This window comes from Myzus persicae, unplaced genomic scaffold (assembly GCF_001856785.1).
Source record: "Myzus persicae strain clone G006 unplaced genomic scaffold, MPER_G0061.0, whole genome shotgun sequence".
In the NCBI taxonomy this organism is placed as follows: Eukaryota; Metazoa; Arthropoda; class Insecta; order Hemiptera; family Aphididae; genus Myzus; species Myzus persicae.
The window spans coordinates 543,526-559,626 of NW_019101024.1; the positions used below are offsets into that span (position 1 = coordinate 543,526).

The 16,101-nt window shown below is 28.8% G+C and overlaps 1 protein-coding gene across 2 annotated transcripts; it reads left to right on the forward strand.

Annotated features, from left to right (window-relative positions):
* The first annotated feature begins 1,685 nt into the window (after window positions 1–1,685).
* On the forward strand, window positions 1,686–15,942 carry LOC111027353 (glucose dehydrogenase [FAD, quinone]-like). Of its 2 annotated transcripts, none has more exons than XM_022305722.1 (7): window positions 1,686–1,876; window positions 3,920–4,311; window positions 4,938–5,193; window positions 7,242–7,399; window positions 8,811–9,361; window positions 9,517–9,782; window positions 13,689–14,086. In XM_022305722.1, the coding sequence occupies exons 2-7, from the start codon at window positions 3,931–3,933 to the stop codon at window positions 14,084–14,086; spliced, it is 2,010 nt and encodes a 669-aa protein (XP_022161414.1). In that variant the 5' UTR covers window positions 1,686–1,876; window positions 3,920–3,930. The 2 variants fall into 2 exon arrangements, with proteins under 2 accessions (XP_022161414.1, XP_022161413.1); XM_022305721.1 differs by having other exon boundaries at window positions 1,687–1,876; window positions 3,877–4,311; window positions 13,689–15,942.
* The last annotated feature ends 159 nt before the right edge of the window (window positions 15,943–16,101 follow it).

The following is a 16,101-nucleotide window of genomic DNA, read 5'->3' on the forward strand; positions in this document are numbered from 1 at the left end:
AGGTCACACATTGACACATCATAATATTATAGTTTTGAATCTTATCCTTTAAGGGTTTTTTTGCAATTTTAATCAAGGCTATCTACTACCTAAATCACTTACCAGACGGCAGTCTGTGTGTGGCTCACCACAATAATTGTTCAACTATATCGACACTTACTATCGTTATTCACTGAAGCAAAACTCCTAGGTCAAGTCTGAGTTAAGTGCAACTATTTGTTTTATTTATTTTTATTGATCTAGATGACTAGACGAGTGTGGTTAACACATATATATTTCGTTAATATAAGTAAAAGAAAATAATTTCTAAACTTTTATTACAAGATAATATGTTGGTCTTTTTGTATGATGCATTATTCAGTTTCAAGTTTAAACTTCAAACAAAAAATTAAAATAATATTAACAATTTTTAAATTAAAATAAAATTTTTGAACAGATCTTTATAAATAATATTGTCATTAGTATCTATTATACAGTATACAGATAACCGTCGTTAAATAATATAAATGCATTGCATTTTTAATAATTGGTGGTCAAGTGCCTTTTACTCATCATATAAAATAAAATGTTTTAATATTTTGAACTTATTTATTATAAAAGAATGAAAAACAAAAAAATGAATTCAAAGTATGTTGCCAAATATTTATTGATGCAATTTTAAACATTATGCAATATATTTTTTTGGTATTACTATTTGTGATATTTACCAAATATTTTACAGACAATGGTCTAGTTTATTGTTTATCCGTTTAGTAATAGGTACATTTTAAAAAAGAATAAAAAAAATCCCAAAATACCTCAACAACTCGAAACTGTTAGATATACAGTAGGTACATACAGAAATATATTATAAAATAAATAAATATTACACTGCATCTACAATTTTATAAAATATTTAGAGAGTAATAAAAAATATAATTACAACCTACTAAAAATGTTTTAACTTGGATCCATAAAAATACATGCATAATATACATAATTATAATTTTTATTAAAATAACATAGAATTATTGTAACAATAATTATTAAAATATACTAATAATACAATAATAATTTGTATACAAATAATTGTATACGTCTTAAAAGGGGTTTTTTTTAACAATGTTTCACAGTTAATTTTCACTGTCAACATATTGTATGGTTTTTAATTCATATAATTTAAAATACTTACACTACTACACTACACTAAATTTGTTTATTTTTTTATCAATTATATTTTTTAGATTTCATACTTTTAAAGTAAAAACCTAATTTTATAGTTGTAAATTTATTCTGTGAGTTTAAAAATGTTGATAGTGCATACACTGTTAGTTGTTACATTGTTACTATAAATACAATATATACAACTTACATTATACTATAATATTATAGATAATATAACGTAATATACAACACACATTACTTTACGACTTTCAAATTTCCATTAAAGAAATGTTGTATTAAAATGAAACCGATAAAATATGTTTTTTTCAAGGAAGAAATTTAAAATTTTTTACTTTACCTCTATAATTGATAGTTTAATGTTGGTGTTGGTTATCAAACAATGTAATATAAAATTTAGTTTTTGTCAATACTAGAGCACGTAACTATGTGGCTATGAATCATAGCCTATGATAGGAGTCAATTATCGTTTGTTGGTTTTATCGTGAATGTTATTGACACTTGGAGGGAAAAAAAATAGCACGCTTGGCTCAGCATACCAAAATGATCAATCTATATCGAGCAGATCACGAGGAATGTTTAATTTTTAATTTTGTAGAGCTTAGTTCATTAATTTAAAAAAAAATATTTTACTTGTTCATGTTTTGTGTACAAATTAAATAATTTTTCTAGTGGAACATTAAATACCATCAACGATATAAATCTAATTCTCAAGGTATGTAATAAATCATTTACTTATGACAGTTATTTAAGTGTTGTTCAAAATTCATAATTTTTAAAAGCGGTATTTGAAAAAAAATATTTATAAATTATTATGAATCATAGATTTTTAGATATATACTATTTATGAATAGTGTCTTAGAATTAACATAATTTGTTGAAAAATACTATTATATATTTTATTTCTGTAAAATATTTGTACCTAGTCAAAACTTACGTCTAAAATATAACTGTAAAATAATATAAAAATTGTAATGCTTGATTCATACTAATTTGTTAAATAATATTTCAAGATCAAATATAAATAGACAAGAACGTAATATACTAGTATTTTTCATAAAAATATTGATAAACATTTCATGTTTTAAGTTATTGATCTAATTAAATCGTCTAAACACATTTTCAAAATCCCTATGAAAATAACTGTTATAACATTGTCAAGCAATTATATACCATGTCTAAATATTTGAAATAAATAACTCAATTGTATCTATTTAAAAAAAAATAAATATAATATGCCCCTATTATTGAATAAGTAGGCTGCAAAGAAATTCAACTGCTGTGTAAATGTGCAATTGAACGTAAAAACCTTTCAAAAATAGTGTTAAACGTTATATTCTGTGTAAATTCTATCTATTTAGGTACATAATCAATTATGCAACGAGGAAAATATATAGAAATATAATTTGACACGGGTAGCCACTGGCCATTAGATGCATATTGGTCTAAAAGAATATGATCACCGTTCAATGGTTTTTGATGATACCTACATTTTTTAGAGTTTAGACAATGCGTTTTGAATGATTCGATATAAATGTGTTCGCACCTAGAAATAACAATAACGAAATAAGATATATTTTGGAGTGTTCTCAATTATTTTCAACAAACGAGATTAACCAGGTATAATCATGTACCGAAATGTATGCGCGGAATGTGCGTGTTTTATTTTACTCATAATTTTTTCTAAATTAATACATTTAGAATAAATACTAAACCGGTATTATTATTAGTTTACATTCTGGAGGAGCAATAAAAACATTTTTCAAAAAAATTAGCCAAAAATCGATTTTGCAAGCAATATCAGTTTTTGACAAAATTGATTTTCTTATTTGGTTGTATTCAAATCTTATGTAGTTGAAATTTCACTTAACGTTTGTATTACGATTTTCTACACTTCATGAATTTTTTTTCAAAATAAAAATAAACGTTGACTTTGAGCTATTTATAGACATTTGACATTTTCAATTTTTTTAAAATAAATATCGATAAAAAATGTATGCTAGGTTAAAAATCTTGAAATTTTAATACGTTTCTCATAATATGTTGTTAATTATAATAAAATTGTTTTCATAGCTATTCAATAATGTTCAAGCTACTTAGGCACGGTTCTTTTTTCATAAACATTTGTGGTTAAAATGTGGATGAAATCAGATATTTAAACGAAGAAAAACGATTTTAGTTAATTTGTGGTACCTAAGTATTATTGGGGGGGACTTGAAATGTTTATGTATGATATTAAATTTTCTAAACGGAATGAAATTTTCAAAACATTTATGATGATTTCATGGTATTGCCTATTAATTATAACACGAACCTATTCTCACCGTTCCATGGTAAGTGGGTATCGACTTAGAATTTAACAACAATAACATGAGTGTACGATATACATACATACTAGTATAATAACTAAATAAAAATAATAGATGCAATATTTTCGGAAAAATTAATTCAACCTACTGCGTATTATTAATAGTAAAATAAATTACTGTAAGTGTCATATAAATACATCATAAAATATACTTAGTAATATAATAGGTCTTCGCTCAGAACCGTTTTTTTAGTGTCTGTAATGATTAATCATTGAGTTCAAATTGAACACATATTAATTGACATACTGACTGATGAGGTATATTCGACACCTGCAGCTGCACTGCAGTGTTTACCTATTATTTTCCTATTTTCCGTTTTGTTTGTAACTTGATCGCGCTGTTCTAGATATAGCTGGACATCACATCATTCGACCCTTCATTTTTCACAGACTCCACAACTATGACGAAACACTATCCCACGCCGTTTACGCCCAAAGATTCGACCGAAATGTGCATGCAAGCTAGAAAGCCGTTGTCGGCCTGCCACACGGAGAACTTCGTGTTTCTCAGGTTCCTCATGCATCTTTTTGGGTACACCGTTGACGGACCACCGACGCCGGACAATAAACACGTACTACTTGAATCCGCGACGACGGATACACAGACCGAGTTGCATTTCTTGGATGGTTATCAACATCTGTTCGATGAAACATTTATGTCCGTGTTCCAGAAAAAGAGGCGGAAAAGAGCCACGGATGAACAGTACGATTTCGTGATAATCGGTGCCGGATCTGCGGGCTGCGTCGTCGCAAACAGGTTGTCGGAGATTAAAGACTGGAAGGTACCTTCCTTTTGTGCTATGCTAAAATATTACAGAAACTAATTATACCTACCCACTTTCGACTTAAAGGACCTAGAATCTCATATATTTCTTAAACCTACAATTACTTGTTCTATACTTGTAGGCACCCCCGCGCTTTATATTATTATATTTTGGTCTTATGGAATTATACTAGGGTCTAGGACCACAAAAACAACAGTGATGCAGTCAGGCCTAAATATTGAAGGGCAGTAGCGTCTCCATAATGTTTTCTGAAAAGTGCCATATAGAGGCTTGTTTCCTCATTTATTGCTTAATATAATTACATAGGTACTAATAATAAACAACACAATAATAGGGTTTTTTTGCCATTGAGTGTTGACATCTGTTATCATAGACTAATAAAAAATGTATATTTGTTACCATTGGTGCACTTTCTATCAACTTAAACCGATAGTAGAGTATCTAGCTCTGATAGAATTAACTAATACTTAAGTAGGCTTATCACTAAAAACAATGAAATGTTTCTTAGAGAATAGTATGTTAGTATAATACTTTGGTAAAATAACCTCTCAATCTAAATAAAATCACTAATAATTATGATAGGCAATATTTCATTAATTAGTGTTGTCTTTACATTTCGATAGGTATTACTCCTTGAAGCCGGGATCGAGGAACCAGAATTTTCTTCCGTGCCAGGTCTTGCCCCTTTACAATTAGGAAGCAAGATCGATTGGAATTATACAACACAGCCTGATGAACACATATGTAGGTCCAGACCTGGAGGTATGTGTGATTGGGCAAGGGGCAAAGTAATGGGGGGGTCAAGCACGATCAACTATATGATTTATACTCGAGGAAACATGGATGATTATAACGAATGGGAACGTATGGGAAATGATGGTAAGTACATTATAAAATGGTTGTAGGTACTCGTATAAATATAACTGCACGCTATACCACCAACGATATACATTAACAAATATTTCACCTGTATGAAATTCATACTTAACATATCATCTGTTTTTTAATATAGAAGTAATATAACTAAATTAATTTTGTCCAACTCCACTCTACAATACCCCCCCCCCTCCCCTAATATACAATATGTAAGTAGAGGTGTTGATACTACAAAAAAGTGCTTTCGTATTAATATATAGATTTAATATCACTATACCAGTATCTAACGAGCTGTGTTAGACTAAATTAAGTGAAACATTAATAAATGCATAATGACTTATTATTTTTTTTTTTTTTTTTATTGATCTTAAGCTTCGACAACTGAGGCCATTAGCTGTAGGTTGTGGTACTGTAGGGTTTTTGGGACTGTTGGGTTACTGTAGGGTTATGGAACACGTGTGTGTTTGTTTGGCAGAATTTCTAGTGGGCACCCGTAGGTTTCTGCCATACCCGGTTGGGGGATGGCGGCCTCTCTCTCAAGACACCGTGACTGCCCGGAGAGAAGTGCCACCCGTGACCGAGATTCGAACCGGCGACGGTGCGCGTTGCGACCGACGCGTTATCCACTCGGCCACTCCGTCCCCCGACTTATTATTTTATTTATAAGAATAAACAGTAATAATTGTATATTTATATAGTTCTATAAGAACTTATATAGATACATTAAATATAGATAATAGTATTAACCATTGAGACCTACTAATTGGCGTTTATTCTAATAAATAAAAATAAAATAAATAAAAAATAATTAGTCATTATGCATTTATTAATTTTTACTGCGTTTAGTCTAACACAGCTCGTGTATTACACTATTTTAAAATAATAATAAATATTTAATATGCAACAATAGGTTTTTGATTTTAATAACACAATTATTAGTTTTTATTTGGAAAATCTGAAATTTGTAATATTGTTTTATCAGTAAATCATGATATCTCATGTATTTAGTAATAGGTATAAGGAATATGGTAGAATGTTATTTATATTTTTATTTACATTTATATATTTTTTACAATAACTAAATATGACATAATGATTATCATGTAACTAGTAAGCGCACGATATTATCTTGTAGTTTGTGTTCAACTGACCTGCGTGAGAATCAAAAAAAAACTTACACACAACATTTTTCAATAGTTCGATATTTTGTTGGTACCGAAGTGTGTTCAAATCCGTTTGGGCTTCGTATCTCGGGGCGTGTCGGAAGAAAGTACCTATCATCAAAATTACGTAATACCTATATGGCCTATGGGAATAAGATGCTTCGTGTGTATTTATTGTATATCTAATGCACAGCCGTCAACATAGCTTGTTTTATTTCACTTAGTTCTTTGCTATTGCCAAGTGTTGGGAAATTAACAGTTACTTTGTTTAGAATGTATTTTCTCTAGAACGGTATCGATAAAGTATGAGATATTAATAAATACTTTTTAGTCTCAGATATTAGGTATGTATAATAATTATATGACAAATTTAATATTAAATTGTTATTTATTAAATATGACAAGCCCCCCCCCCCTAATTGTGCCTATGAATTTAAATGTGATTTTTATAGAATCTAAGACTCCAAATAATATTCTGCTTAGGAATATGAAATGTGTCTTTTTATACTTTTACACAGAGCACATAAATAAAGACACTTAAGTATTCAATTGCTATTTGTAATCTAAAGAAAAAGTTAAATTATTATACAATATAATAGAAACTTGTAAAATAAATATTTATAGCTGATATATTAAAACTGGTTTAAAGAAAAAAAATTTAGTTTAAAAGTTATAAATTATATTTTATTAACGAGACAAATGTCATAACGTTAAAATACACAAGTCACGCTAGGTATCAAAGAATTATTTTTAAAATTTTACTTTTTCAATATTATTGATGAAGTATTTTTTATTTTTTTGTACCTACTTATAATAAATTAATAAATATGGCTTTAATCTTTTCGCAATATACACAAACATAGGTACTATACTAATACATTTTTTCAGGGTGGGGATATGAAGATGTTCTTCACTATTTTAAAAAATCCGAGGATAATGAAGATCCAGAAGTTTATAAGAAAAACCCAAAGTTTCATGGCAAAGGCGGATATCTCACGGTGGAGTGGTTTCCATACGTAGACCCTACAGCAGTAGCTTTAATAAAGGTATAAAATATAGAACAAGACGCACTATAAAAAGGTATTATTTTTTAAACTCGTCAAAATTAAAAAAATAAGGAAAGTAAAGGTAACTTATCAGTACAGTTAGATACCGAGTGTATATATAGTCATTGAGTAGGCATTTCACTGTAATGCAAATGCATGTGATAAATTTGAATCCAATGATAAATCATTGCATACGAAAAATGATTTTCTGAGAAAGCTGACCTTCAATATTACTATGTATATTGTATGATATAATTATATTGCTATTAACTTAATACCTATATTTTACTATGAGTAATACGCAGTAGGTTGAATTACTTTTTGCCAAAAACATTGAATTTATTAATATATTATCATTAGTATTTAATTATTATAATAGTAACAATTTATATCATATATTATTGTTCTTAGCTTTTGAATAAATACCCACTTACCGTAGAAAGGTGTGAATAGGTTCGTAGAATAGACAATAGCATATAATTAATGCAAATGATTAGAAAATACCAGTCAGTATAATACATAAAATGTAATAGTATGTACATAAACGTTTCAAGTCCCCACGAATATTTTTTAATTGGAACAAAAAAACTAAAATCGTTCTAATTTGTTTAAATATCTAATTTCATCCAAATGTAAGGTTAAAATATATATAAACAATTGTGTATAAATATTTTTTAGATTTTTTTATTTTACAAGTATGAAGTACATATGAGAGACCTCGTGTCAAATTGTTAAGCTTTTTTGACTAAGTGAACATTTTTTTTTCGTTATTTTTAAAAATTAAATTAAATGTAGTATTTTACTTATGTTACTAAGTATTTTTCGCAGCAAGTGAAATTGAGGAATCATAAGTACGTTTTTGGATATAGAGACATGACAAAATACCTAGTAGCGTGTCACTTACATTTAGTTCAGAATTTACTGAATTAAGGATAATTATAGATTTACTTTTAATAAATATTTTATTTTTTTTTATTGATTTGAGTTTCTATGGCGATAGAAAAAATTTTTACCCAAAATTGGCTAGAAACATCGGTTAGAAAAAAAGTTGTATCCAGCCCAAATTTATACCAATTTTTTTACCAAAAAAGATATAAGCTATAAATCTAAGCATTTCGAATGCTCCAAAAGGTGATGAGTGATGACAGAATGACAGACAAAATAAAACACACACATCGTAGTAAAATCAATACATATTAAATTCATCGCTCAGATTACAATCTATCTATGAGTTAAATTTAGGTTAAATTCATATAGTGTCTATATTATATAATTTGATGTGATCCATACAATTCATCAAAAAATGAAATAAATTATGGGTGGTTATTAAGTGTACAAGTAATTATAGGAATGCGAATTAACTATAACGTTAAAATTGATTTTTTTTTTGTAATGTATGTTATCTTCTTAGGCATGGCAAGAGATTGGTTTGCATTATGTAGACGTAAATGCCGAAAATCAAATAGGCGTAACTCACTTACAATCGACAGCTAGGCACGGCGAACGAATGAGCACTAACAAAGCGTTCATAAGACCGATTAGAAAAAAACGGAAAAACTTAACGGTTTTAACAGACGCACATGTTATTAGGATATTGATCGAGAAGAAACGAGCTATTGGGGTGGAGTTTTTGTATAAGAAAAAAATTAGAACGGTGTTTGCAAAAAAAGAGGTGATTCTGAGTGCCGGCAGTCTAAACTCACCAAAAATTCTCATGCTCTCCGGTATCGGGCCCAAAAAACACTTAGAGAATATGAAAATCAAAGTCGTGAAGAACTTAGCCGTTGGGAAGAACCTACAGGATCACGTCACGTCTGACGGCGTCGTAATACGTGTGAAAAAAACCGCTACCGACAAGCCACTCAAAGAAAAAAAGGAAGACGCTGTTTTGTACAAAAAAAAAAGAGAAGGTCCTCTGGCGGCCACTGGCCCATTACAATGTGGCGTATTCCTTCAAACCAAGTACGCTGGCTGTAGTAAATATTACTAAATAATTAATGTTATACAAAAATCCTGTTTTGCATTGATGACATACGGCGCACACTAACGCAACACATTATTCGTTCATCTGGAGGAAACCATTATATTATGTTTATTTTGAACAATATTGCTTGCAGATATGAAGATTCAATGGATTTGCCGGACATAAATTATGCATTTGATAATGGCAACGAGAAAGATTGGATTATCGACCCTGCAAATGCCACAAAATTCGGTATGTCTCCTGTTTCTTATTACGAAGCGATTAACGTAAGACCGATTTTGTTGAAGCCAAAAAGTAGAGGATGTATATTACTCAACAAAACCCATCCAATTTGGGGCCAACCACTGATTTATCCACGTTTCTTTACGGAAGGAAATGATCTTGATATACTCGTTGAAGGTAATGTAAACATTATACAACTATTACCTATAAGTAGATATAACATAAATTAAGAGACAACCATGAGAAATTTTGGAAAGGATGCATACAACTGATGCATACATTAATATTGTATACTGAATATTATTATAAATTATTTAAAAATGCATATTAAAAATAAAGACATCAGTTGTTCATGATATTATGTAGTTAGGTGAATTTTGTTAAATATTCGTTTTCCTTTAGAACAATAATATTAAACAACTAACGAGAACTAAATAACTATTAGTTACCTATAAGATTGCCATTGTTAATGGGAATGTACAAATTATATAAAATCAATTTACAGATAGATATAATCTTTTCAAATACCCTGGTCCGGCACTCAGGTTATATTTATTTTGAACGACTTGCGTCCTACATTGTAGAACATGTTTTACATTCAGTCATAATATACTTCAATTATTGGTTAGAATAAATAGTTTTCTACATCATAATTAATTGACTATAATATGTAACTTTTAGCTTACACTTCTGACTTGATACTGTTTAAATAATAATATTAATATGATTCACATGCAATTACTTGCTACTATAATATAAATAATTAAATAAATAATACAGCAATAGTTGATTAATATAAGTTCAGCGAATCTGGGAAAATAAATCATTTTTCTAAAAGTAGTTTAAGTCAAATTACTCTGAGAAAGTTAATTCAGTGAAAGTTCTTTTAAAATATAAACTAATTCGAATAACTAAATCAATTTACACATTTTTTGGGAAATAATAGTTTTTCTTTTAATTACCTACTGTCCATCATATTATTTTGTATTAACTGAAGATAAACTTTGAGGTTTAGTGTACCTGTATAAGCAGTTTTAAAGAAAAATTTTTCCAACTGTATTTTATTATATTAGAGAGATCTAGAATAAACACATAGTTGATAAATTAAAAGAATCATTTATTAAATTTTTAATAATTAAATTTTCTTCAAAGTTGTGGACAAATGTAGATTCTAATGATCCTATTCTAGTTGTTGTTTAGGAATTGACTTCCTACACTAAATAATCGCTCCACTTGAACATTTTATTTTATTGTAATATTATTTTATTTAATAAATACATATATTATACTTAATGGAAATAATAATAATTTATTATTCATCGTAAAAAAGTAACCTATAACTTAATTTTTAACTTTTCACCAAGTTATTACCCAGACCTTTAATATTAAGTTGTTGTTATAAATAATTAGAAATCTAAGCTTATTTTAGTTGAGTAATTTTCAAATAGGTATCAATGTGTTACTATTTTAAGATCAACCTATTTTCTGTCAATTTAAATTTAAATATTTTGTTAAATGTCATCTTATAGACAATTATACCGAATAATATTTTACTACCGTAGAAATGGAATTAACTTTGTCACAAATTGCGTAAAATACAAAAGAAAAATAAAAGTACTAATTATTGTTACCACAATCTATTTTATACATTCATACAGGTAGATTAAAATAGAAAAAGTATCAACTACGATTAAAACGAAATTTAGTTCATGTTATCTACTATTGTTTCACTTTCGTCTTAAACCAGTTTTCAAAAATGATATTTCTTTTGACCACTCAATGAAGTAATATACGTACATTTAAATTTTAAAATAATATAGTTTATTTATGTAGTATAATATTATCACAGAGGTGTTTAATCGAAACATTTGCGAAACTGAACATTCGAACATTCGCTGAGGTAATTATACTCACTAGTAATTACGTAACGTTTTCGGCAACCGTCATAGTGTTTTTATCCAATGTAATAGTAACGATTTGGGTAAGTTATGTTCATCCTCTTAAACGGTGATTTGTACTAGCTTAATGACTGGTTTCTAGCGCTAAAATCAGGTTAATAGTATCCAGTTGACTAGCGTACAATGTACATATCCACATGTATGTGTGCAATATTATAATAAAATTGTTGAATTTCAAAAAGGCATTGTCATCTCCTATCGAAACATTATGCTTTATAATAAATTACCACACTCCATAATATTGTGTGTTAACAAATAATTTCTCGTTACACAATGAATTTCAGGAAGGTAATAAAAAGAAGAGTACAGTGAATTTATTATAAATATACATTTTTCAAAAATAGTTATTGAACAATTTAAATAATTACAATTATAATAATTATGTTTTTACTATTATAATTTCTTGTAAATTATTGGACTCGATAAATAATAATATCTGCTGCTACTTATATAAAATGAATACTATAACTTATTTTGAAAGTTAAACATTTTGTACTCTTTTAGAAATACAGAACATTAATTCCTTTTAAATAAAGAAAATTAGTAAGTAGTAGGCCTTTAAAGTTATTTGATGACTTTCAAATTAGATAAATAAATTATATGAAACTATGATCAAATACTTAGATAAAATAAAATTTTCAATAATAGGTAGACAGGCTAGGTTAGGTATACCAAGTAAATACTAAAGGGGACTTCTCAATGTTCTGTAAACCGTAAACCATGATTTCCGGGAAAAAAATTATCCGTAATTTGTGAAAATTATACATTTTTTTCATTTTTGAGGTGGAGTTGTGGACATAATGGCAAGTGGTAACTGGCTTCTGGACTGAATGAAACAATCACCTATCAGTTCAACATTTTATTTGACAATCATTTTCTTAACCAGTAACCACATAATTGTAACTTTCAACTTGTGTAGGCTTGAATTCTTCTTTCTGGTATCTACAATATAATTACATGGTATTTACTAATAACCAATATGGCTAGGTGTAACCACAAATATTCAGCCAATCATGGCACTGAATTTTATTCCAGAAATCACTGTTTACGGTTCACGGAGCCGTGTGAAGTCGCCTTAAGTCTATAACGAACTTAAAATGACTTGCACAGTTTTACGTATTATTTCTTGGTATAATAAATCATTATGGATAGTCCTCAGAAGTTAATTATTTTTATAATTTATAATTTACATCAACTCTCAATCATGGTAGTAACTTACACCCACTCTTTCCCAAGAGTACCTACATAGTGCATGTAGTTCAGTAGTTGCACTGCCCAAAAACCGAAGTAACACTTCTAAATATTTATACATTTAATTTTTTTAATTTGATACCTGCTATTTTTTTCTCCTAAATTAATTTTATTTTCACACTATAAAATATACTCTCAATCGACTGACAAGATCCTTATATCAAATGTAAGGTAAAATAAAGGGGTAAAAAATATTTGAGGAATAAATAATATCCAGAAAAGTAATTTCATTAGCATTTTTTTTGTACCTATTTTTGTTTTAGATATCCGGTTTTTAACTATCGACAATACTTTATTTTTAAATTGAAATCATCAAATATTACACATATTGCAAGTATGAAATGTGGCTAGGAGTTAAATATTCGTTTCGTTAATCACTGCCATTTCTGTGTATTCCGATGAGGCATCCAGGGTATAACACATAATAACAATTTGTATAAAAATAAACATTATGAGATACACCTAATATAAAATACAGTAGTACACAATATTCATCATTTCTAATCATAATTGTTCACATAGTTTTCATTAAAATATATAATATTTGATAATGGCATTGGACATCCAATCCTAATACGTAACTAGACGAAATTCAATAGTTATAAGATGCTCTAGTGCCTGGTCCTACACTACATAATAATTAATGGGAATAAGATTCCTTAAATAAAAAGATTAGAAATAAACTTTGAAGTGCTTAATAACACCCCCTAAGGTCTATAATTATACTGATGATGTTGTTTCGTCGTGTTACCTTTACGGAAAACGGGAGCCTCCCAACCTGTATAATATTTATTTGCAGTGTGTTATCAATTATTATATTAATTAAAATTGCATGTGTACCGGCCGCGTCGTTGCGTGCATATAAAATGTGCAGGTATGAAAATTGGAGCAAACCTGGTGAACACGGCATCGATGCGCAAAGCGGGGGCGGAACTTGTGGACGTTCCGGCAAAGGCATGCAAGGCATATAAATTCGGCTCAGACAAGTACTGGGCGTGTGTGGCCATGGAGTACACGGCCACCATATACCATCCGGTAGGCACGTGCAAGATGGGACCGGAACAGGACGAGGAAGCTGTCGTCGACCCGGAACTACGCGTGTATGGGGTCGCAGGTCTCAGAGTGGTGGACGCTTCCATCATGCCGACTATCGTCCGGGGAAACACGAACGCACCAACCATAATGATAGCGGAAAAGGCGTCAGACATGATCAAGGAAAAATGGCATCAGCATACGTCGACTGACGATAACGCGGCTGTATTCGACGAATAACGATCACAATCATATAATTATTAGTACTATATATATGGCGATCGTTTTTGCGTTCAGCGACATTGAGACCGTGGGCCACAGTTTCCAAAATGTAGTCATTTTTGAATTTTTTTTCTCATGTATTACTCTTAGAGGTGATCTACGTCTGACAATTCTGTTAGACTTACCCATCATACAAGCGCATATCACCATGAAATATTGTTTTTGAAAAAAATTCTGAAATTGAAAGAGTAAAAAATAAAACAATATAGTGAAGACGATCCTATATTTAAATGTTATCACATTTCTATAAATACACAGAGTGATTATTTAATGATGCTCACCCCTATTTTCAATTTAATAATACATTTATTCAAATTCTGATTTTTTGGAATTTTTATGTATACCAAAAAAACATATTTTTAAATTGCTGATATTTTTTATACTGTTTACGTTAGGAATGGTCTGTGGCGATATAAACTTCTATTTTTAAAATGAGAACTTTCTTTTTTTAGTGTAAATTATTTAGTGGATGATTTTCTTGAAAATATTGATGTATCTAAAGCAAAATTGTAATAAGTAATTTCTGAATTACTAAAATGTTTATGCTACTGAAACAGAAGTTTATATTATCACAGGATCAACCATAAGTGGTACAAAAAATTTCAAATATTCAAAAATATTTATCTTCAAGCCATATTGGTATTTCAAAAATCCCAAAAATCTGAATTTGAATGTATGTATATATTTTTAACTATATATATTATAATTTAATCATACAAATAGGGTGAGAGTGCTTAAAAAATTACCCAGTATAATATAATGATTACATTTGGAATTTATGTTGTACTCCAGTGCGCTAGTTCTGAATGCAGCAATCAAAATTTAGTGAAATGCTTAACCAAAAACCAAAAAGTATGCAATAGCTTGTTTTTTATATACTATTTTTGTGTTTCAACTACAATACACGGTATGATACAGTAGTTTATTATTAAATAAAATATAAAACTATTATAGTACGAAGTTTTTTTAAAAGATTTGAAGATATAAACATGCATTTTATCAGCATAACTTTGTTAGTTGAATAATAGTGTATTATTACAAGTTGATTTTTCTTTTTAATTTCATCGTGACAGTAATAATAAGTAGCTATCGTAATATATACACGGTTCGTGATGTGTGTGCATAATTCGCTTACTGCAATGTAGACTGCAGAACTTAACAGAAACAGGCCAATGTTGCACGTGTTCATCCATATATTACGAGAACGTATTCAAAAATAAATTATCGATCCAAAAACCTAAGTCAAAAATGTTGATCACATCATCAACCATCTGGTTAGTACTTTTTAAATTTCAAATCTATAAATTCATTAGAAACATAGAAAACTTCAAAACTGCAGAAAATTGTACGAAATACGTATCATCTATATAAGTATTGGATAAATTAAGGAAAAAAATTTCGATGAAATAGCTCAGCTGTAACATTCGTATAGTAGCATTTTTACTACATTTTGATAATCTATGACAACCCTTGACTTTTCATAGATTAAAACTGTTTGGACATAAAAAAAGTACCTACCTACAAAATTCTACGAAATGAATAATATAATATTCATTTAGAAGGGCGTTTTATCTATACATACTCATTATTCGCACATCATTACGAATTGAACCTGAACATATAAAATTTTCTACTTTTACATTATATAACATTGTATACACATAAATTTGCTAAAACCGAGTCCTCGTAATAATATGTATAAATGTGTTATATACTTCTATGTGGACTTATACCAGTTATTAGATACCTATTTAAATATTCGAAATCTCAATATTTTATCTCTCATTTTTATTTTTATTTTTTATTGGTATTATTGCACCAAGTAACATAATATTATGAAATTTTAAATTAAAAATTAAATAGATAAACTCATGTATAGGTATAGAGTAAGTTTATAAAAATTGAATATTGACTTTTAATTTCTTATTTTGATTATTAATTACAAGGCTACCTCAGAAAAAAATCATAAATTA